Genomic DNA, 24,935 nt, shown 5'->3' with positions numbered 1-24,935 from the left:
TAGGTTTAGTTGATTGTAAAAAATATTCCCCCAAATTTCTTATACATAAAATCCTTTATTTCTATTATATTTTTGTTTGTTGTTTAATATATATATATATATAAGCATTATCTTATACATATTTTTATAATTACCGACCCATGTCCCCTCCCCTCCCCTTATATTATATTTATTTTATGGTTATGTATAAAATCCCTTTTGCCGGTCCCTTTTCCATAATCCCTATTTTGCCAGTAAATTTTAAATTTTTTAAATAATGGCAGTTACAACTGAATTTAGTTTTGCCCAAACCTAGTTTATACAAGAACAAAATATAATCTGAAATGTTATTAATTATATTATTTTTTTATATGCTTTTATATTAATATAAATTTTCAAATATAAGGAATAAAAAAAAGAAAACCTTTCACATTGCCCACATTCCATAATTATATCCATTTCCGAGTATTTCTTTCTGCACGCCGGGCAGGTTTCCCTGCTAGAGCAAGGTCCGCACTCATAACCAACTGTATTGGACAATGATTGTTTTGTGCTTTTCTTATTCTTATTTTTCCTGGTGTTGGGAATATTAATAGAAAGATGAATGGGAATATTGGAAGGAGGATTTGGAAGAGATTTAGATGTTATCCAGGAGCAATTTTTGCCAGGGGAAGTAGAAAGGCATGTTTCACAACATATGCAGCTATTTATTTTTGTAAAAAAAAAATTTAAGTGAATGGTGGTGGTATAATACATTTATTTAAAGTGTAATGACACATTCCAAGGCTATGGATTCTGTAAAATGCGATTTAACAATTGGATCAAAAAATGGAAATGCGATTTAAAACCATATTTTAAGATAAATGTAAAATATATGAATTCATTTATTATTATATTATAGAAATGTATTAGAGTATTAAATTCAAATGATCAAACTTATAGCTTATAAAAGGCCATATAAGTCATGAATTCATTTATTATTATATTATAGAAATGAATTAGAGTATTCAATTCAAATGATCAAACTGATAGCTTATAAAAGGCCATATAAGTCTTAATGAGTTAACCTGAATGTATGATACAATCTTATAAAAACTATAAAATAAATCTTGCAAATCTTTCACAATCATAGCAACCGTTCAATTAAAAACATGTTCATGTTTTTCAAAGGACAAGAAATTTAAAGTGATAAAAGGTTTCAAAAAATGGGGTTGTTAATGCGGATTATATGTTTCGTCTTACTTTTGGCACTTCCAACTTCCCTTAGGGATACTGGATAAAGGAGGCTTGAGGCAATATGTATGGTAAGCTATGTCGCAATCATCACAAAGTATAAGTCTAGCTTCATCATCTGCGCGACCGCATATTTCACATATTATGCACTTAAAGCATCTCCAGCCATGCACCAACATTTTTATCGTTAGTTTCTAAGTTGAAAGATATGAATTCATACATTAGTATTACTTTTATTCTTACATTTAAGGAGATGGCGGTCTATATAAAGAGCAGTGCTGCAATTAATTTACATGGGATAATTAAAATGATCACTTTTTTTACTCGAACTGTTTTTTATAATTTTTAAAAAAAATAATTTAATTTTTAAATTTATGCACCGTTCCAGAAAATGGTGTAAGATAAAATATGATGGGTGTATATCTCGGCGTATGTGTGAAAGAAACGAAAAGAAGGAAGAAAGAAAAGAGTTTCAAAAAATTTACACACAATAAAATTAAACCTCCACAGAAACGCAGAAAGGATGATAACTCTGACCACATTGAAAACAAAACACATAAAGACTGTCTGTTCCGGCGCCAAAACTTCCGCAACACGCACATACATCCTAAATTATTAATGTATTTTTAAAATGTACATATCCATAAGTAAATTATTTCATTTTAATTTTATGAAATATAAAAATTAATAAATTTATTAAATGGGCACGTTTCTTTTAGTAAAATTTAATATAATTTCTGTGGAGATAAAAAGTGTGGAATAAATTGAAAGGGGAGATAGGCTGAATTCAGGGCTAGGATGTGATATCTAAATATTAGATTTTATGGTTAAATAAACAAATTTTATAACAATATATTATCAAAATTATACTTTATAATAAGTAAATTTATCCTGCTTGGAGAAAAGGATAGGAACGTAAGCCGGTTCGTCATCATCATCTTCAACTGAAGGAGGGTCAAATACTATGGGACTTTTGTTTGCCTAATTCGGTAATAAATATTTGTTAATCATTAAATAAATAAATCAATTGGATGAAGAACGAATCATTACATAAATAAATAATATAAGTGAATTTTAAAAATGTTATTACGTCATCATCCTGTCTTTGGCTAAAACTATTTATCCTTTCCCCACCTCCCCTGTCATTATTACTTGCATTATAAAAGTTTGATGTATTGCTGTTATTTTCGAGAATTTGGTTGTTTTTGGTGTTTTGGGAATATTTAAGATTTTCACCACTTGTAGGATTGAGAGTTTTTGTATCAAATTCAATTACCGTTCCAATTTCGTTACCTTTATAAATAATTTATATTGTGAGGATTATGATTGTTAACTTGATATTTTAATTAATTTAATTATATGAACATTTTTTGTCGACTCAATAATGACACATTCGCTTTCTTGTAATGACCAAATCATTAGATACAACCAATATAACTCGATTCTTAGACCAGCTCAAATATCCTCAACTTTTAAACTATATGGCCTCCTCCTTAGATGTAACCAGAAAAGCTTAGGTGATATCATATTAGAAGAGGCGTCAATTTCTAATCTGAAACTATTTTTTTAACGACTCGTTGGCTCCAAACAACCAAACGCTAAATATTTTGATCAAACCTGTATGTCAATTTTTTCGAAATCTCGGAAGATCACGTTTTATTTGAATTACACCATTTAACCATTTTTGGGAAGTCGTCTCTTTGCACCCACAAGCTTACTGAAAACCCTATTCTGGAGATAGAGGTTCATCATCAACGCCAATTATATAGGCTACCTCGATGGGAACACACATAGAAGACCATCCATTTTTTGAAAAATTTAATGTTAGAATTTTCTATCCATTGATAATTGAATTTTAATTAATATTAAAAGAAATAAAAACAAAATATTTTTTCAAATATAATATTAGACAATATCAAAACGGTTCATTCTAAAATGTAATTATTTACCATATTTATTAGCCGGTTTAAAAGTTTATAGCCATTTAAAACCGTTTTAACCTAACCATTCATTTGGCTATTGATAATTAGATTTACTCTTTGATAGGTTATGGTTAAGATGAGAAATGACATATTTTAACATTGATAGTCAGAAGAAGTGTTGGGAATATACCAGGTAGTGTTATTAAACGGCTCGATTTGAGCCTATTTTTAAAAACAGCTAACTTAATATTCTATCCAAAAAAATATTATCAAAGATTTGTCATCAAATAGAGAAATCTCGACGCTTAGGCATAAATTTTCTGGCTAAAATGTGGAGTTTGCCGTTTTTAAAAATTGGCTTTAATCCATTTAACAACACCAATACTAGGTATCCTATCGATCCATTATTATTTTCGAAAGGTCAGATGAGGGTGTGGCTAAAGTGATGGGTGAAGGATAACCATTGACATTTTTATAAAGATGATCTTATATTAATGACGAGAAGTGAAAGGGATTTAAGGATAAGATACTTAGATGACAGATTGGTATTGGTGTGGAAAAAAAATGTAGACTATTGTGATGATTAGAGCATGATTTAAATATGAAAGAAACAGGCGCTTGGCAATGTGATGCATATAGCAAAGAAATTACTAGAAATTCAATCAAATGTATCCAATGGGAAATGGTTTCATAAATGGTATAGCGGAGAGGGAAGTCAGCAGATGGTAAGAACAACATTTGATTGTATGTGTGAAAGATATGCCAATTTATTATTTATATCTTAAATTAATCTAATTAGGAGAAGTATCATAAATCACATATAATTCGGTTGTTATTGAACAAATAAACCATCTTTCTAATCAGAAATCAGAAATAAATCATATCAAATATAATAACCTCCACTAGGAATAAGAACAGGTGTTTGTCGAAATTGACCCACCACCTGATTGATTAACGTATTGATGGCCGTGTCATGAACCACTACAGTGTATTGGTTGTTTTCCACATGTTTTTTAAGAGTTAATTTTAGAGCGGGAGGGCTGATATAATCGCGATTGTTCGAAGATTTAGTTTTCTAAAAAAATTTATATACAAATAATTTATATAAAAAAAATTTATATAAAAAATTCACTTTTGACAATCAATAAATTTTCGGTTGGGGAAACAGTTTATGAGATTGTCTTAAAACGGGTTTTAAAATTAATGTATTTCAAATGAGAATAATCAAACTATTTAAGATTTTTATGTTAAATGGATAATAAAATAGGTTTTCATTCCGACAAATTGCTACCTTGTGAAATATGGATTGTTTTCTAAGGGTGTATAAATATCTTAAAAGATCAAATTTTAAAAACATGACACTTGATAATAAATTTTGATTTATTAATTATAACAAGGTTAACATCAATTTCTTAGACAACATCCAAAACTTTTTTAAATATATATACAACCAATTATTACTATGGACTAACTCTAACCGATATTTTCTTAATCTTTTAATCTTCCCTTTTCCTAAGCTAAAGCTAACACATGTCCAAGAGGTTTTTTCAGAAAAAATTAATGGCAGTTGGGTTCAAACCTAGTACACCTCAGTCGTGTTATTCTGAGTTTTCACATCCCCAACATTCAAAAAGTAACAAAATTTTTTTATATATTATAAACAAGAATGCTTGAATAAATCATTGTAAAATATGGATCATTCACAATCGCATCATGTTATATTTAATATCAATCAAAAATTAATTTTCAAACAATTTATTATATACATTTACTTTCAATAAATCATCGTCACCACTACCCTTATCTTGATATCTTTGAACCTCACTCACTTCAATACTTACAGGTCCGATATTCACAATTCCAATATCCCCATCGGGACTATTCGTGGGTCTATGAATAATATTGCTATTATGACAAGAAACCCCAATCTTTTTAGCATGCCGGCCGCCATCTTTAATTCTGTTGGAAACTTTAAAAAAATTGTGGGCTTCGCTACAACATGTTGAACAAATAAATTCCTCCGTGTTTGTGGCTAAATTGTTAAGCAAGAAATCACTGTGCTCGGCCGCCTTGGTATCGCATTCGTTATGAACAAATCTTTAAAATTTAATGGGAAATGAAAATAAACTGGACATAAACATTTTATTTATTGTTCTAAGCATGTCAAAATAACATTGCCACATATTATATTAACATATTTTAACAATTTTATGATATACAAGAGAATTCATAAAATAACAAACAAATATTTAATAAAATAATTTTGATGTTAAAGGATGTGAAGCGAAGTAGATTTAAATTATATTTTTAATTTTTTTTAATTAAACTTAAAACTGCCTGATAAATTCCTAAACTTATAAGAAATTTGGGAAAAGTCCCTTACAAGTTTTTATACTTTTTCCTGCCCTATTATAGTCCTTACTTTATACACTCTTGGAGTAGTTAATTCAATTAACCCCATTTAAATAAATTATAAATTTTCGTGCAAAATATGGTATTTAATTAGTACTGAACAAATTTGGCATTCAACTAAAATTATCGCTAATTTTCTTGTAATTACTTGTCACATTTCCCGCATTTGACCATGGAAGCGCCATTGTTTCTCTCCGTTTGATTGTTAATTCCGCCGTTTTTAACACTTATCGCCTTTTCAATGCGAACAACTACCCTTTTGCAAACGGAACACTTGTGACTTTTATTTCTTTGCTGGTAACAACTGTCGCAAAGGGTGTAATTGGAGTGCCATCGGCTGCTCAACCCAGCCCCGGGTGTCCTCGTACCACAATCTAAACAGATCCGACAATTCTAACGTAAATTGAATAATTAAAAAAAATTTATAAAAATTAAATCTTTGAGTATGTTTTAAAAATTATGTAAATTATTTTTAAAAAATAACAAGGTTGTTTATTTATATTATACTTCTGCACTTATTGATTTCGTTTAAATATCGTATTTTTCAAAAGTCAAATCTAAAAAAATTTATGGACCGATTTCTCAAATAAAATTGGATCCTCGGATCTTCAAAAAAAAATTCTAATTAAATGAGTCACAAACATTTCTAAATCTTTTCTCAGATTATGTTGGACCTATAAAATAGGTCTAGTAGCAGGGCTTAAATTTTTGGTATTCAACTCTATTTATGTTATTACAATCAATGTTCTTTTTATTATTTTTTAAAAAAACTTTGCATTTCCAACCCATTTTCGGGACGGTTAAAATGGGAGGCTTAAGGCAGAACGTGTGGAATGCTTTATCGCAATCTTCACAAATAGCCAGCTTTGATATATCATTTCTGCTCCTAAAATTAAGATTTAAAATATATATAGTATTTATTTCAAAAAAAACTAAAAGAAAATACTAAATTCAAAAATGAAGCCACTTTACTAGGATGCTAGGAATGTGATGGTAGATTTTATAAATTTTGATTTATTTTTAATTGACGATAGTAGTGTTGTTAAACGACTCATCCGAGTCGGTTTAACTACGACTCAAGTCGAGTTTTTAGTCGATTAGTCGATTCATTTTTACGACTCGAGTTCCGAACTTGAGTTTTTATCTTAAGTCATGAACTTGAGTTTTGATCTTGAGTCTTGAACTTGAGTTTTGATCTTGAGTCATGAACTCGAGTTATGAACTTGAGTCGTGAACTAGTCATAAACTTGAGTCGTGAACTCAACAGGTTTTAAATTTTATGAAACTCGATTACTTATATTAGTATTGTTAATTGGTTGGTTGTGTAATTCCCAGACCTGGCGCTTGGCTCTAAAATTAGACTAAATCTGCTATGAGCACGAGGCCCATGTATCTTAAGTTATTTCTTATTGAACTTATTAATTAAATATATGGTTATTTATTACAGATAAATCGATAGATAATTAAAAGACCTATTGAATGTGCAACAGTTCAAGCGCCACTTTTTGAGTGAAGCTATTTCTACGTAAACTGAAATTTTAATAACATGAATAGAAAAAATAATTCCTAAAATTATATTTTGAAATAAAGAGGTTGCTCGTAGCATAAGCTCCTTCCTACAAAAATTTTTTTTATTTATTTGATTTTTTCATTGTAATTATAAAATTTAACTCATATGATTTATAAAGATTTAAATAAATAAAATAAAAATAATTTCAAAGCGGAGTTGAAAAAATAAAATAAATAAAACAATGAATTAGATGCAAAAAAATTTAAAAAATCCCCCACTCCTTAATTAAAATTAATTTCATTATTTTTATTTAAGATTTTTTCAAATATTAAATAATTTTTTATAAAAAAATGTATAATATTGCCTACAAATTTTTAAAGGAGATGGAAATGGAAGTTAAATTTAAGGGAAATGTTACTAGAAACCTCTTTATTTCCAAACAGGATTAATTTTAGGAATTGATTTTTTCCATTCATGTTATCAAAATTTCCGTTAAAAAGAATTTAAAAATCTTAAAACTTAATTTAATAATCTAGCAGATATTTTTCTCTTAATATTGTACAAAGTTAAAAATAAAATATTAAGATCCAGACTAAACTTGAGTCGTGAACTAGTCATAAACTTGAGTCGTGAACTCAAGTTATGGTGAACTCGAGTTACGAACTCGAGTCGTGAACTCGAGTTATGAATTTGAATCGTGAACTCAACAGGTTATCTTAAATTTTATGAAACTTGATTACTTATATAGTGTTGTTAATTGGTTGGTTGGCTCTAAAAATCTGCTATGAGCACGAACCCCGATCACAGATCCGTGGTTCAGGCCCATATATTTTAATTTAAGTTATTTCTTATTGAACTTATTATAGTATATAAATATATGGTTATTAGAGATAAATCGATTGATAATTAAAATACCTATTGAATAGGCAAAAAGTCAAGCGCCACTTCTCAATGAGTGAAGTTATTTCTACGTAGGTCAGGAATAATTTTATCAAAATCAAATATTGATATGATAATGGATGGGTATCAAATAAATATAGTTTTAACTACCTTTATATGGTATATATTAATTTGAACGGGAATAAAAAATAAATATGGTTACTCATATTTGTTCGTGAAAATATTTTTTATCATTGCACTTAATGGGCATGTCTGGATCTTAACATTTTATTTTTAACTTTGTACAATATTAAGAGAAAAATATCTGCTAGATTACCAAATTAAGTTTTAAGATTTTTAAATTCTTTTTAACGGAAATTTTGATAACATGAATGGAAAAAATCAATTCCTAAAATTAATCCTGTTTGGAAATAAAGAGGCTAATAACATTTCCCCTAAATTTAACTTCCATTTCCATCTCCTTTAAAAATTTGTAGGCAATATTATACATTTTTTTATAAAAAATTATTTAATATTTCAAAAAATCTTAAATAAAAAAAAAGAAATTAATTTTATAATAAAATAAAAAAACCAAATCGCCTATCTGGCACCTAATTAAGGAGTGGGCGATTTTTTAAATTTTTTTGCATCTAATTCATTGTTTTATTTATTTTATTTTTTCAACTTCGCTTTGAAATTATTTTTATTTTATTTATTTAAATCTTTATAAATCATATGAGTTAAATTTTATAATTACAGTATAAAAATAAAATAAATTTTTGTAGGAAGGAGTTTATGCTACGAGCAACCTCTTTATTCAAAATATAATTTTAGGAATTATTTTTTCTATTCATGTTATTAAAATTTCCGTTTACGTCGAAATAGCTTCACTCAAAAAGTGGCGCTTGAACTGTTGCACATTCAATAGGTCTTTTAATTATCTATCGATTTATCTGTAATAAATAACCATATATTTAACTAATAAGTTCAATAAGAAATAACTTAAGATACATGGGCCTCGTGCTCATAGCAGATTTAGTCTAATTTTAGAGCCAAGCGCCAGGTCTGGGTATTACACAACCAACCAATTAACAATACTAATATAAGTAATCAAGTTTCATAAAATTTAAGATAACCTGTTGAGTTCACGACTCAAGTTTATGACTAGTTCACGACTCAAGTTCATAACTCGAGTTCATGACTCAAGATCAAAACTCAAGTTCATGACTCAAGATTAAAACTCAAGTTCATGACTCAAGATAAAAACTCAAGTTCGGAACTCGAGTCGTAAAAATGAGTCGACTAATCGACTCAAAACTCGACTTGAGTTTTGAGTCTAGTTATTGCGACTTCGACTCGGAGTCGTAATCGGATGAACTCGATTTTTTAACAACACTAGACGATAGTTATATAATATACAAACCTATAATTAATACTACATATTCAATAAAAAAGCAAAAGTAGGATAAATATTTTTTTTAAGGAAAATAACAAAAAATTTTTTTAAAAAAAGCCACTAAATTCTAAAATAGAAACCGCTATAAACCGGTTTACAAATATTTATGTTGCTTAAGGTCGTTATTTATAGATTTTTGCAAAGGTTCGATCATTGTTCGGGAAATTATAAAGGTTAGCTCCGAAATTGGAGTTCATTCCAATTTGGAACCCTAAATGGTCATTATATGTTTTGTATAAGAGCGTTTTTCCTTATAAAATCACTTAGCTAAGAACGATAAACGAATTGGATTACAGAATATCTAAAGTGATACATATTGGTGGGCATTTCTCCTTAAATACCAAAAGTGATGGGGTAAGGCTGATATAAATTAATTAAATAATTTATTTACTTGCAAATCTGGCAAGTTTTGCAATCGGTGCATCTCCATCCGGCCTTGAAGTGGGGCTTTAAAACAAGAATTCCTTCATTATCGGCGCTATTTTCTATCGAGGCAACCATATTGTTTGCTATAAAATGATGAGTTTTAATTTTAATTAAATTTGAAATGCTATAAAAGATCAATTTATGTTAACATAAACTTTAGTAATTATCAACATAACTTGTAGAGAATTAAAATTTTACAATCGACCAAGAATTTAAATTTTTTTCCCATTTTCAAGCCTAACCTGGCCTGGATTTTTTAAAATTTTTGTAATTTTGAATAATTTGGGATATTTTTCAAATTATTTCTAATGGAAATTGGAAATATGAGCAGTAAACGAATATTACAAATTTTTCTACTGATTAATTGATATAATTTAATTTATTTTCTAAAAAATTGGCCCAATAGGATTTCTGATTTTTTAAAAATTTTGAGCCTACCCCAAATTAAATCATATTACTTCTTCCTCTGGTAATCACAATTTAAAAAATTTTTAGAATAAGATTAAAATGGTCTTATATCATTTATAGAGTTGAAATATATTTGTAAGTTTACATAAAAAGTGGTAAATGTACCTTTTAAAAATTAAATATATAATCACTATATTTCTTGAATTAAAAAAAACTTGTTCTGGCATCGTTAGCGACTTTTTTATGACCAGATTTGACGCATGTGCTATGGCAATGGCTTCCACAGTTGAGGCAAGTCAGTAAATGGGAAAGATTAGTAATATGGTTCTGGCATAGTTTACATATCGAGGCATCATCTTATATAGAAATCGATGTATTTGTGATGTATGCATGGTTGGTACAGCAAACAATTTCAAATTGTTATATAAAAAATCCATTTATTTAAAAGAAGGGGGGGGGGGTTCTTCTTTGAAAAATGTAGTTTAAAATTTCTATTTATAATAAAAATAAAATGAATAATATCATTTATATTTAATTTTTGAAAATTTTATAAATATTCCCCCTGATAAACTTTTTCTTAGTTTAGATGTTTAAGAATCTAAGAACTTTAAAAAATAAATTTATGAATCTTTTATTTTTGTTTTGGATTTAAAAATTAGATATTGTTTTGTTATGGAACTGATATTTTAATATCACCAATTTTTCAAAGTGGATTAGAACCCGGTTAAATCCCAAAATAAGCTGGATTTGAATTAGAGGTGGGCGCGGGCCGTGAAATTAGGCGTGACCCATCGTGTCACGGTGGGTCACGGCGTGAGTATGAATATTTTTGAATTCCAATGCGTGACTGGGCGTGACGGGCCTTCCCAAAATTTTCCCCGGGCGTGATCGGGCGTGAACATAAATTTCTCGTGAATCACGGAAATTTAAATTTTTTAAATTGTTTTTTTATAAATATAAATTTGCAATTTTATAATTATATTATATTATTTCTTATTTAATTTAGTTCTTTTTTAAAAAAGAATAATTTATGAAAACTAAAAACATTCCGCATTTTATAAACAACATCCAGTCTCATTTAGTTAGTTCTATTTTCTTTTTATGTTTAGGTGTTTTTTGTCGTGAGACTTTATGCTAAATTTTGCTTAAACTTTTTACAGAAAAGTCAGTTATATTTTATTTATAAAGATCTTCAATCTTTAAATGCAACAGAAAGTGAAGGATTTTACAAGCTAGGCCAAGAGATAAATGTTGGTGTTACATATGGATAACAAAATATAAAAGTTGTCAGGAAAACTCTCATGAATACTATAGGTTCAAAAATATACCATGAAATAAAATTTAAAATTAAAAGCATGATCAATAATAGTTACTTGTCCATAATCACTGATATTTGGACGGATGACTATAAAAATCTAAGTTTTTTAACCATTATAAGACATATTATCATTAAGGATTTTAAATTAAAAACATTTGTTTTGGCCACAAGGGCAATGGATGAAAAAAACGTCAAAATAAAAGTGTAATCAATTCAATTTTAGGAGAATATACAGAAGTAGAAAATACTTAAATAAATGTGTTGTGAGTGATATTGGAGCAAATCTTATAAGTGGATTCATGCTTGCATGTATATGCCATATACTAAATAATATTATGCATTATATTTTTGACAATTGTTTAACTGAAATAGCCATAAATATAAATGGTGTAAAAAAAATAGTACATTATTTCAAACAATCTACAGCTAATAGCAAACTAAGCCACACCCTTAAACAAGATGTAATAGCATAGCAAACTAAGCCACACCCTTAAACAAGATGTAATAGCGAGAATAATGAGATGGAACTCTGTATATATCATGATGCAGAGTTTCTTAAAATGTTTAGCAAGCAAGAATTAAATAGAAGCCACAATTGTTATCAGCATCATACGCGAGTTAGATAAATTTTTATCAATATTTAAAGAATGCTCGGATAATCTGAGAGCAGATTTTCGTCCCACAATAAATGAAGTTTGTCTATGGAAACAAAAATTAATAAAATTTTGTTAACCTTCTGAACGTGATACAATAATAATCAAAACCTTAAAATACAGAACAAGATTTCTTTTAAAAGATTATTATGCAGCCACTACATAAGGTAGGCTTAATTCTAGATCCGAATTTCAAAAGGCTTAAGTTTTTAATAAAAGAAGAAAATGATATATATAAAACAATCTTAAAAATGAATTAGATGATATGCATAAGTCAATGCCAACTATCATTTATAACTTTCCTTATCCTAAACTCAAAAAAACCGTATATTCTAAATGGTCAATACCAACTATCACTTTCCTAATTCATCCTACACTCATAAAAGACCGTATATTCTAAATAAAAAATTTAGAGAATTTCTAGATGGTTCTGATGAAGCATCAACATCATCGATGAAAGCTGTGAGGATGAACTTAAAAAATTCATATAAGATAAATAACAAGACAATATTTTGAAGTTTTGGAAGCAGGGATATTCATTTCCTTTTTTGAGAAATCGAGTAAAGTTTTGTCAGCTGCAATTTTGACTTCTAGTGAAAGGTTATTTTCTGTAGCCAATCTCTTATAAGAGGAAAGGCGTACACAATTGAAATAAAAAAAGATGGACATTCTTCTTTTTCTAAATAAATTTCAATTTATAGATTGTATTTATTTTTGTTATTAATATGGATTATGAAATTAGAGAAATAAATAGAATGAATTCAAAAGTAATTATAGCAATAGTTTGGAAAAATTTAAAAACACAGTAAATTTTCGGGCGTGACGGGCGTGAATCAAAATTTGTCGTGAGCAAGCTGGTTGGGTCGAAAATTTTTTAGTGGTAAGCGTGAATGGGCGTGAATTTTTTTTATTGCCACCATGAGCGGGCGGGCTGTAAAAAATCAGGCCCGTGCCCACCTCTAATTTGAATGGTTGTCAAAAAATGGATCTGTTTTGTGTGTACAAAATTCTCAACAAATCAATTCCAATTGTTTGAACCCTGGACTGTCAGGTGCAGTGAATTTTGTACATTCAATACAAAAAAATACATTTCTATCAATTTCAAAAAATAAAATTAAACTATAATATACAATATATAGATAATTAAAAATTATGTAGTATATTGCAAATAAATTGAATATTCAAGTAATGGGGTAACATCTAATCTAGTATTCACCTATTTAGTATCTGGAAGTTAAACAAACAATGTTGCCTTTGTATTAATAATTGAGTATTTTATGAAAATACCAATAAAGGTCTTACATTAATTGAGAAAAATGTGAATTTAAACTTAAGAAAATGCAAATATCCATTACTATAATGTTAGCAATAATGGTATAAAATTTTACCTTCTAAAACAGATAAGGGTGTATGATCACGACAAAGGAGACGATTATTATGTATGTCCAAGATTGTTCCAAAGCTAGTTCCACAAGGAAAATGAAATTTTTTGCTGCAACCATGGACTTGGCAAGGTAAACTGGCCCCATAATTTTTGCATAGATAACATTGCTAAACAATTTTAGATTTTAAATTTGGTAAGTTAACCATCTTTGGTTTAACTATTATCCAAATAATTCTATTTAATTATTATTCTTCTCAATCTAACTCTACTCATGCTAAATGGCTTATACGAGCTGTTTAATAACACCGACTTGTTAATTGGATTAATTAATTAAATTTAACTGTTATGTTTGTAAACATACTCTTTTGATTACTCATTTTAAAAAATTTAAAGAATAAGCAATTTTTTAACTATCTTCTTTGTAATATATTTTGATGAATAGCTATGTAGTTGATAAAAAAGGTCCCATTATATAGTAAAGATCTAAATATTTTAAATTATTTTTTAATTTTGTATGCTGTAAACCTCTCAAAAAATGAATATTTTTCTATCAATTAAAATCACTAATTAAAGAAAATGTTTAAATTCATTATCATAAACTTGGGTCATGGATTTGATAACAATTTTATCTACATTGACAGGATTATAAGATGAGTCTAGTATAATACCCTCTGACCATACTATACAAAGTTCATGTGCCCAGGTTGCTCCTTTATATTTTTTTATGATATAATATGGATATTATAATATACGATAAATTTAAGAATATATATTTTATTTTATTTATTATAACATTTTAGAGTAATTAGCATAGGTAAAAATATCGATAATATTTACCTGAGCTATCAAACAAAACGGATATTTCAGTAAATATAGGAAACCCTGTTGCATTCAATTCATCTAAACCAGGGACATTTTGAGAAAAATTATTTTTTCTTTTGCATTTAGGGTTATTTCTATAAAATATTTACATTATTTGGAATAAGAGTCAAGGATAATTTTAAATAATTTTCTAAAATAAAATAAACCTATTTGTTCCTTTCGATTTTCTAATAGATGACATTAAAATTTGCTGAGAATTACCAACAGATATTACTGATCCACTAGATTCACTGGAATATTTGAGGATTTGATTAGTCGATATTTGAGATAAATTTGAATTATTAATATTATCTTCCATCTTATATTTAATATCCATTTTAGAAACATCAAAATCATCATTAGATTTTTCAAATTTTAAAAGGTTTCCTTGTCCCAACCAACTGTTTTCTCCTAGATAGCAAAAACTGCAGACTTTATTATGCAGGCTACTTCTAATTTTAAGAAAATATTAAAATGAGACATGAATATAACCATTATAATTATAACAATGAAATCGATTTATTTAAAAAGAACATTATAAAATATATAGGTTTCTTTAAATAAATATCTAATAATAGCGCAAATATATAAATAAATATAAATATTTATACTCTGACTGTGAGGAATTATCTAGCAAATGCTGAATATCAGGATCAAATGATGAAAGAGAATTACTAGCTTGTGATAAATTATCATGTTCATAAGTCTCTGGTTCAATTTTAATTGAACTCTCTTTATAAGTATAGAACTTATCCGTCATGGATCCAAAATAAATCCAAATGAGTTAAATAAAATGAATGTATGATAAATTTAGAACACATTACAACATTAATCAGGTTAACTGGAGAATAGAGTTTTATCAGCTGTTTTATATAATATTTTTCAAATCGTCAAAATTGCAAATTAAATTTAATAAAAATTTAGATATATCTAACTATAAAATCTATCTAAGCATTATTATTAAATTGTTAATCGAGATTTTTATTTTAACTTCAATTGTTTTTATAACCTTTAACTATAAATTTCGTTTAAATTGTTTTTTTATAATACATACATATATATGTCTTATTTTATATTTATTTTTAGTATCATTTTTTAGTTTTGGAATAAATTTGTTATAAATAAAAAATTACCACTGTTATCTTTCACCACCGTTATCTCTATATAACATAAATAAAGATATATATTATAATTTTCTGATATCATCATACGTCATTCATGATGTCATGTCATCGGTACGTAGAAGAAATTCTAAAATATTCAAGGAAAATATGTATCAGTGTTTTGTTACAAAGTTTACAATGCTACTTTCATTTTAAATATAGTCTACCAATATTTTCTTTAACCTTTTCAGTGCAAATAATCATTATTTATTTTTACTTAATTATTTTAAATCTTAAAATTTCATTATATTTTATTTTTTATGTCATAGACATATGATATTTTTTTAAATAATTATGTGGAGAGCAACATAATAAATTACTAAAAAAAATTCAACTAGTAAAATTTTCAAACTTGTTTTTATCTTAAATAAAGGAATTGTAATTTATCTGATTTATATTCATAATTTTGTTCCCAAGCTAAACCCGGAATCAAACCCAAATTCAAACAGAACCTGCATCGAGTTCAATTAAATTATTTTGCCTTGAACCTAACACAAACAGATCGTGGCTAATATTTTTACCAAATATACAAATCTGGTTAAAGCCAGCTTTAGGTTGAAAACTTTTGATTTCTTTTACAAGTTTTGTTAAGTTAGTGTTGGTACCTTTTCGAAAATGTATTTCACAGTTTATTTTTAAAATTTCTGAGACAAAAAAATAATTTTTTAAAGTCAAGAACATTATTAAAATGTTTGAGGCCGTTTTTTCAGGCTTCCAGAGCACTGAGGTGGAGAAAGGTTCGATCAAGATTGTTCCATCGAGATTTTCAAGGGCGAGGACTTGGCAACCAGACTTTCGTGAGGGCGCTTTGACATTAATCAATGTTGAATTCATAAAATGGTAAAAGAAAGAAAAAGGGGGTTTAACTCATGGCAGCCTAAGCCGCACTATGATGCAACCCATGGTTTTTCCCAGAATTGGACATTATTCACGTTATTTAAAAGTGGTGGGGTAAATATATGGTTAATTTGGGTAATTATTAGCAAGGAGAGGTTTGTACCACAACATGGCGCTACCCGTGGATTTTTATTGAAATAACAAAATAATCGTAAAAATCACTATTTAATATTCAAATCAAGTCCTTTTACTAGGCCAATTTTTTTTTTAAATTTTTTTTTTAAATTCGATTTTAAAACGATTACATAATAAAAGATGCAAGTTATATAAAAATAAAATACATAAATAATGATATATATTAAAAAATGTAATGGAGGATAAAGGTAAGGGAGCATTTGGGGCGTTCGACTTCCATAGGTCTAGTGCCAATCTCTGATGGGGATCCAGAGAGGTGGTAATAATGTTAGTAATTATTTTGACTCTTGGTGTATGATGAGAGAAAAGTTGCAATACTCAATGAGGCAGGGGAAGCATCTAACCCCAAATTTGCACGAGAGAGCGGCTTCATACAGCAACTGGGCAAGAATTTAAGGTTAAGTATTGATTAAGAGAGATTTTAACTTTAAGGTACAAATCTAATACATGTCAAGGAATTTAAAAAGCGGAGCAGAACAAAAGGCATGCACTATTTTTGGAATATAAAGGAAATTCTAAAAGATAAAGAATGAAGAGATATTTGTATTTATTACATATTCCATAAAAAAAATTCGTAATCTTATCCTCGCTATATATATTTTATTTTTGATCGAAACAATCTTATGTTCTCGCGTTAATCTGGTTTTGATCAGTCTCTAGGGGCTACTGGCCGTGTGAAAAATAATAACAATGTATTATAAGAACGTTTATAAGATAGTTGTTGTGGGAGGAAAATGTAAAAGAAGCATGTAAGAAATATCAAAAATAAGTAATATGAAAAAAAAGAGATCTCGAAAACACAATTCAAAAAAAGTGATAAAAACAGATCTGAAATATAACACAATTAAAATATAATGTGTGTAATTAAAATTTTGCAATTCATAAATAAATTTTAAAAAGCTATCACATAAGAAATTAAAAATATTTCTCAGTGAGTAAAATTGGTGGATTATCTACAATTTACTCATTTGATTTATTTATCATTGATTGATTCTGATATATTTTGCAGGGTCCACTTACATAAATTAAGGAAAAATAAAGTATCATATGTGTAATTTTAATTTAGCAATTCATAAATTAAATATTAAATAGCTTTTTCAAATAAGTAATTAAAAACATTTCTTAATGAGTAAAATAAATTATCTACTATTCACTCATTTGATTTATTTAGCATTAGTAGGATGTACTTACATAAATTAAAGGATTATCTTAATATGTTTTAAATTAGGTGTAGATATTATTTCTTGTTACAACTTTTAAGTTATGTACCTTTCTATATCAAATTTTGTTATAATTATTTATAAGAATCTAGTGTTGTAAAGATGTAAATATACCTAACATTGTAAAGGTGTAAGACAAACAATATTTTTCTTTCTTATATATTTATTAAATGTTTCTCTAAAAATATTGATTATTTAAAATTTGGAAAGAAATCTTCTTATATATTTTGGATTATCAAATATCATTCATTCATTCATTATCATGCCAGTAATGCAGAAGTGTCATAAATACAAGATACCCTTATTCTACACATTCATTGATTTTAGCAGAGCATTTGACAACTTTAACCATGTAGCTCTTTGGGAAACGCTAGCAGAATGCCATATTGAAACCCAAATAATTCGAATCTTAAAAAATCACTATTCAAATTTATTTGCTTGTTTCAAAATTAATGATAAAATCTCTCCCTTCTTCAGGATAAAAAAAGGTGTAAAACAAGGCTGCACCCTCTCACCTCTCCTTTTTAACATAATAATCATTAAAATAATAAAAGAAGTACTGGGAGCTGCTGATCTAGTTGATATAGGATCAAATGAGAAGATTTTTTTGTAAATAGGATAATGTAGCGGATGATATTGCAGTAATCTCGAAAAGTATTGAAGAAACCAAGAATCTACTTTATCTAATTGAGACTGTGAGCTATAGAGTTGGACTTAGGATCAACTTTAACAAAACTGTTATTCTTCCCTCCCCAAACACGCCTTCAATTCAAAATTTTACAGTTGGAGAGAATACAGTAAAAATCGTAGAGAAAATAAAATACTTAGGTGTAATCTTAGATAATAAAGGAAGTTGTAAAGATGAGAATACAAAAAGCTAGAGGTGCGTTCTATAGATATAGGAAAATATGGAAAGCTAGACAAATCTCAGTATTTACTAGATTGAGGATATTCAACTCGTTGATAGTTCCAATTGTATTATATGGTGGGGATATCTGGGAGGCAAATAAAACAGAGATAAGGCGTCTTCAATCTTTTATAAATAATTGTCTTCGCACTATACACGGTATTTTCTATCCAAGAGTTATCTCAAAGTCTCAAACTCAAATCTTTGGAGGAAGTCAACTCACACACCAATAAATATTACTCTTAAAAAACGATGGATTCAGTTCTTTGGCCACATAATAAGAAATTCAGATAATAACTTAGTCCATGATGCCATAACATGGCTGTACTCATACAATGGAAAACAATACACAAAATACAAAACATTATGGTATTATAAAACATTAAAAAATATAATGGACTTAAACGTGAGAAACAATTCATTAAACTAAATAACAATAAAAGATCCATTAAAAAGCTGTTTCGCATCAAGAAAAGTTACCTCTAATAAGAATAAAATACATCTCAGAATTCAATGTTCACTATCATTATCTAATAATCCCTATCTTATATTTCCTATCGTAATAAATTTCAAAAATTTAAACTCATTATTATCAAATATTTCCAATATCAACAAACATTTAAATCCTCTTATAAGTTTTCTTTTGAATTTCCTTACTAAAAATTGTTCTAATATAGTAAAGATTTTTAATTTAAAATTGTCCTCAACCCACCATAAAGTAATTAACTTTCACTGTAGTTCTAGGGTATAGGCTCTTTTTTTGTCCCACTCCCTTTCAAATAAGGCTATAGAGGTTTAAGTAATGTTTTTTGAAATGTTGCGCTTACAAGTACGTGCGGCTTGCTCACAAACGTGTGGAGGGCTCCTCATATTTTGACTTTTATACCCAAATTAAATTAGTTCCAATAAGATGGAAATGAGGAAAACCTAGCGTAGCTCTGTTGCATTTCAACACTAGGGGGCATAAGCGCTATATATCACGTATCACGTAAATTGCATGAAGTGCAATTTCATCACCCACCAGGAGTTGACGCGTGCATCATGTATTTTCACGGTTAATGATGCTTGGTACCTTAAGGTACCATCTATCAAATTTGAATTTTGTTCATTTTTCATTTGGATAGGCACTATCAAATATATTTATAATATATATTTGAAAAATCGTGATTTTTAGAAAGCTTCTATGGCCTAGTAGGCAACAGCTTGGTTTATTTATCCCATGCTCCCGGGTTCGAATCCCGGGAATGATCATGTTTTTTTTCTTATTCTAACTTGGTGGTTCCATCCTTGGGGGGATAATATATAGGAGGCCGGACTCGACCACGTGATTCCGTATTAATATATTAAATAATAAGGATCTTATTACATTTTAATAAATTTTGGTCAGTATTTAGCAAATTAGGTTGGTATTTAGAATATTTCCATACATTCACTTGGTAGTAAGCATCATTAACCTATTTTCACTAGTATATCGATCGCATACATGATGCCTACCCGTTTTATTATAGTGGACGGTACCACTATGTAGCCAGCTAACAAAGTGAGGTAGAAGTATGAAAGTGGTGATGTATTAGTTCTGTTATTTAAAAAAAATTTAAAAAAAACAAATGGTAATATCCAGATTAGACACAAATTGGAAAAAAATGTTTTTAATAATTTTGAATTTATTTTAATAAACATAATATGTATACATTAAAGATGTCAAATTTGATAGCTTTAATGCTTAAAATGTATATAATAATATATTATTAAAAATAAAGCTAAGTTGGCTCATATTAATAAAAAATTATATTTGATCTTATAATTGCGAAAAAATAAATTTTTTCTAAATTATCCGGTTTTGACTGTTTAATAAATTTCATATAATATTTCAATATTGCTTTCAGTATGAATGAATAAATGTAAATTTATAAATTTCTCAAGATATATAGATTTCAAATGAGCATAAAGGGGTATTTTGTATAGAAATATTTAATTGTTACAGAGATAACATAAATAATTGTATTTGGAAATTTAGAAATGTTGAAAAATTTTATTGTTACGAAATAAATATTAAGAATTTTATCGATAAATTTAGACATTTTTAAATAATAGGTAAGAGCATTAATAATTTATTTTTAAAATTTCGCCAGAATAAATATGGGTTTGTAAAGCTATAAATTTTACTATTATTTGTGTGAAATTTTTAAACTATGGAACGATTCAGTTAATATATTAATTGATAATTTGAAAGTTTTTTCGCAGGAGAGAATTTAAGATAGAATTGTATGAATTAAAGGGTGAATTATTTTGAAAACATACTAGTAATTTTAGTAGAAATAAATTTTACTTAAAATCTGAAACATATTTCCAGTTAAATCCCATTTTAACATTTTAAAATACCTCTCACTAAATAATTTAAAATTGAGATTTCAAATCTCAATACGATATCCAAATTATAAAATAAATATTTTTTATATATTTTAAATTTTGTATAATTATTACTTTATTTATTTAAAATTTTTGACATTAGCAGGTATATTGGCAGCCCGATAGGTTGGCTCATCCGACTAATTGGGTTGTGGTTGTTAGGAATTGGTTATTGGTAACTCGATGGGTGGTTGTTTTTCGACTCTAGCTTAAGGCGTATAGACGTAGCGGGTGGAGATAAGGCAAGGGAAATCCGCTTTCGGAATATTGTCCGTTCGTTTTAAGCTAATAAAAAATTTCACCCTACACATCCCCCATTCGCCCAAATATAATATATCACTATAAACAAATTTGAAAGAAAAATTTAAAAAAGTGAAAAACTAAAATTATTTTTATAAAAATTTAACATAGCCAAAGCCCTGCATTATGTGAATCTAAAGTCTCCCCAATAAAAATTGATGGGAGAAAACCCTATCTAATAATGACCCGCCCTAGCAAATTTTGCCAATTAGGGGGGAGTCAGGGTAGAAAAAACTGACCATTTTACAACACTCGTTTTTAAACAATCAATATGAAAGGCTCTCTTTTTATTTCTTGTTACACGAACCTTCTAGTTTTTAAACAATCAATATGAAAGGTTCTCTTCTTATTTCTTGTTACACGAACCTTAACATTGCCATAGTTCAATTCGAAATGGGATGTCAGTAAGAAGAATCATATTCCACCGTTGTAATATTTTTTGAAGAAGATTTTTAAATTTGAGAAAACGTTTTTATTCCAATTTTTACAACCACAATAATAACAAAGTAAGAAATAAATGTATGAAAATTATATCGAAAAAAAATTAAATGAATGTATGACATCATAATTTATTTCTTGCCTGTTTCATTGTTTTTCTACTTTACTAATCGTCACCTCATATATTACCATATATGATAAGGACTGTTGCACAATTTGCTCAGTGTGAATGCTAACCTGAATTTAAATATCTTTGGCTAAGGATTATAGTGTTCCATATCCATTTTTTATAATTGTTCAGGAGAGAATTTTTAAATATTTACATAGTCTATTTTCAGCTAACATAGACGTATAAATTTTTATTTCCAAATTGATAATGTATGAAATGATATTTAAGAAACTTATCTTAGCTTGCACTAAAATAGTATTCCCAGAAAATTTGTTTTTATTACCAAAAAAATGGAAATAAAATAAAATATTAATTTTATTTTCAATAAATAAAGTGAAGCATATCCAAAAAATTGCATTATAAATAGTAGTTTCTTTTAAAGATAAGAAAAATATTCAAGTTTAAAATGAATATGGTATATTTTAGTTATAAAATTATAATAATTTTTTTTTGAAAAAGCCGCATTTTAGAAATCACATTACTGGACATTTGTAATCATTATTGGTTTTATAGGATATGTAATAGTATAATACTATACTATTATGAAGCAAATTAAGACATGGAACAATATAATTGAAGAACTGATTTATTGAGAAAAATCAATTTTTATAAAAAGTGGATAGACTACTTATTAAATCAACAGATATTTTAATTTTGAAAAAAATTTATAACTTTTTAATAAATTTTGATTTAATTTTTCTTAAAATTTTGGATGCATTGAAATTTTTAACCGTTTAAATTTTATTTTTGCATTTCATATTTGAAAATAAAACTAAAGTTTTGTTTAAAAAAATACTTAAATTAAAATGTTATGCATTTGCCATAAACTTTAAATTAATATGGAGAAAAAAACTGAGCTCATATTAATTCATAATGGGAGTATTTTTTTAAAAAAATCATTTAATCCATAATACAAATATAACACCGGTTTTTATTTTCTAAACACATATTGTACAAAAAAAAGATAAATAGAAAACCTATAATATTCATTCAATCAAACAATAATTTTAATGGAATACAAAAAGCGGCAACATTATAACATGACTCAAATCTCTCTCTGGAAGATAAGATTCGCAACAGAACTTCATTGTTATATTATAAATTTATTTCTCATTTGTTTTTCTTGAGTGTACGTTGCTTTTCGGCCTTTTCAACCAACTTTTCCTTGATGGTTAGCCCTTTCCTTCTACGAATTCCGTACAGATAATTTTGGGCTCTATTATTGACGGGAGTTGTTTCGTCATCCTCTTTATTCGCTTCCAATTCTAGTGAACATTTTGCACTCTTATGAGAACTTTTATATTGGGAACCTTTGTGGTCATTATCCGATAAATTGGTTTGTACCAAAGCGGATAAAGGATCTTCATCCAATAACTTTTATAAATTTAAGAATAAATAAAAATATGCTTAATTATATCAAATGTTAAACTTTATAAGCTAAAGAATTATAGTATGCCACATCAGTGTTGAAGTGAGGAATCTACACCATTATTTTTCAAATGAGATAATTGTTGTAGTAGATTTTTTTGTATGTATTGAGTGGGAATAATATAGTTGTTTATAAATAAATAAATAATTGATTTTATATTTTTGTTTGATATATTTAAAAATTAAAAAGAAATCGCGATATATATTTGTTTTTGTGAAAAATTTGGTTCGAAAATAAAATAAAAGAATATTATCAACTTCCTTGATATTGACTAAGATACTTTCTAAAATGCTTACTTAAATAGAATTGGACGCTGGACAGAATTATACACAATATTTTCTTATATTTTATTTTGTTTTCGAACCAAATATTTCACAAAAAAAATATATATCGCGAATTTACAAAAATAATAATAATAAATATATCAAACAAAAATTTAAATCGAAATTTTTTAAATTTATAAAAACAACTATATTATTCCCACTCAATGTATACAAAAAAAACCTACTACAACACCTCCCCTTCTCCCAGAGGCCAAATTCACCCATAAATATAAAAAAAAACTAATGTATAAATATCTGATAAAATATATTTTAAAAAAAACACCTTCTGCATAAAAATTATGCTGGTTCATTGATAATAATCTCCTCCAGTTCGTTTTGAATCTCCTCGTCCGTTGCGCTTTTTATATGAATTATTGAAGAAAAATGTTCAATTTGAATGAAAAGATGCTCAAGAATATTATTTGAAAACTTTAGATTAGAAATTAGTAAAGAACCGATTTGGAGGTAATTTTAGCAGTAGCTGCATCCAACAAAGGAGTGGGAGGAGCTCTATTACATTGGATAGAAAGAATGGAAAAACCATTGATATTTTTTTCGATAGTATAGGAGGTGGAAACGATATATTCAGTGATAGAACAGGCTTTGGTGATTATATTTGGATTGACAAAATGTAGAGAATATTTGATTGATAGGAAATTTAAGTTATAAATTGATCACCAATCTCTCATTCATTTGTTTAAAAAAGATAATAAAAAATTAATGATGTCACCATGACTTCAGCTTATTGTTAGTGGGTTGTTTTGATTTGGAATTAAAGTATAGGGAGAGAAAAGAAAATCATTCACCTGACATTTTATCGAGAATAGGAGTTGGTGAAGAGATAATTAATTATATTATGGTGGATGATAAATCTGGTGAAGAAGCATTGGTTCGTGCATAACGTGGGGTTTAAAGGGTAGTCCTACTACAAGAATGTACTTTGAAAGACAAGGAATTGGCTTTGATAAAATTATGTTATACGGAAAAAACCTTGGGATGATAAAGGGAATTAATATAAAAATATAGAGGACTTAATTTATCCTGCTTTACATGCGGAGGACTGGTCACAAGTTAGTAGAATGTCCGAGAGGAATAATTCAATCA

At 27.6% G+C, this 24,935-nt stretch overlaps 2 protein-coding genes across 2 annotated transcripts in view; both read right to left on the bottom strand.

Moving 5' to 3' along the window:
- The window catches only part of LOC135926748 (uncharacterized), a 61,354-nt gene extending 46,153 nt beyond the window's left edge, over positions 1-15,201 (bottom strand). Inside the window, exons 1-16 of the mRNA XM_065462679.1 lie at positions 15,053-15,201; positions 14,609-14,893; positions 14,418-14,536; positions 14,181-14,290; positions 13,585-13,747; positions 10,441-10,581; positions 9,783-9,900; positions 6,318-6,432; positions 5,695-5,939; positions 4,907-5,231; positions 4,032-4,209; positions 2,303-2,505; positions 2,083-2,193; positions 1,715-1,819; positions 1,222-1,406; positions 404-682 (exon numbers count right to left, since the gene is read on the bottom strand). Of these exons, the coding sequence (XP_065318751.1) occupies positions 404-682; positions 1,222-1,406; positions 1,715-1,819; positions 2,083-2,193; positions 2,303-2,505; positions 4,032-4,209; positions 4,907-5,231; positions 5,695-5,939; positions 6,318-6,432; positions 9,783-9,900; positions 10,441-10,581; positions 13,585-13,747; positions 14,181-14,290; positions 14,418-14,536; positions 14,609-14,893; positions 15,053-15,201 (2,831 nt within the window). The remainder of the gene's footprint in view (positions 1-403; positions 683-1,221; positions 1,407-1,714; positions 1,820-2,082; positions 2,194-2,302; positions 2,506-4,031; positions 4,210-4,906; positions 5,232-5,694; positions 5,940-6,317; positions 6,433-9,782; positions 9,901-10,440; positions 10,582-13,584; positions 13,748-14,180; positions 14,291-14,417; positions 14,537-14,608; positions 14,894-15,052) is intronic.
- Positions 15,202-19,747: 4,546 nt separating this feature from the next.
- LOC135926747 (uncharacterized) overlaps positions 19,748-24,935 on the bottom strand; it is a 38,177-nt gene continuing 32,989 nt past the window's right edge. The window contains exons 15-17 of the mRNA XM_065462678.1: positions 23,239-23,453; positions 20,218-20,339; positions 19,748-19,890 (exon numbers count right to left, since the gene is read on the bottom strand). Coding sequence (XP_065318750.1) covers positions 19,748-19,890; positions 20,218-20,339; positions 23,239-23,453 — 480 coding nt within the window. The remainder of the gene's footprint in view (positions 19,891-20,217; positions 20,340-23,238; positions 23,454-24,935) is intronic.

Source organism: Gordionus sp. m RMFG-2023, chromosome 3 (assembly GCF_954871325.1).
Source record: "Gordionus sp. m RMFG-2023 chromosome 3, tfGorSpeb1-WG-v2, whole genome shotgun sequence".
NCBI classification, from domain to species: domain Eukaryota; kingdom Metazoa; phylum Nematomorpha; class Gordioida; order Chordodea; family Parachordodidae; genus Gordionus; species Gordionus sp. m RMFG-2023.
This window is presented reverse-complemented; position numbering and strand designations above follow the sequence as displayed.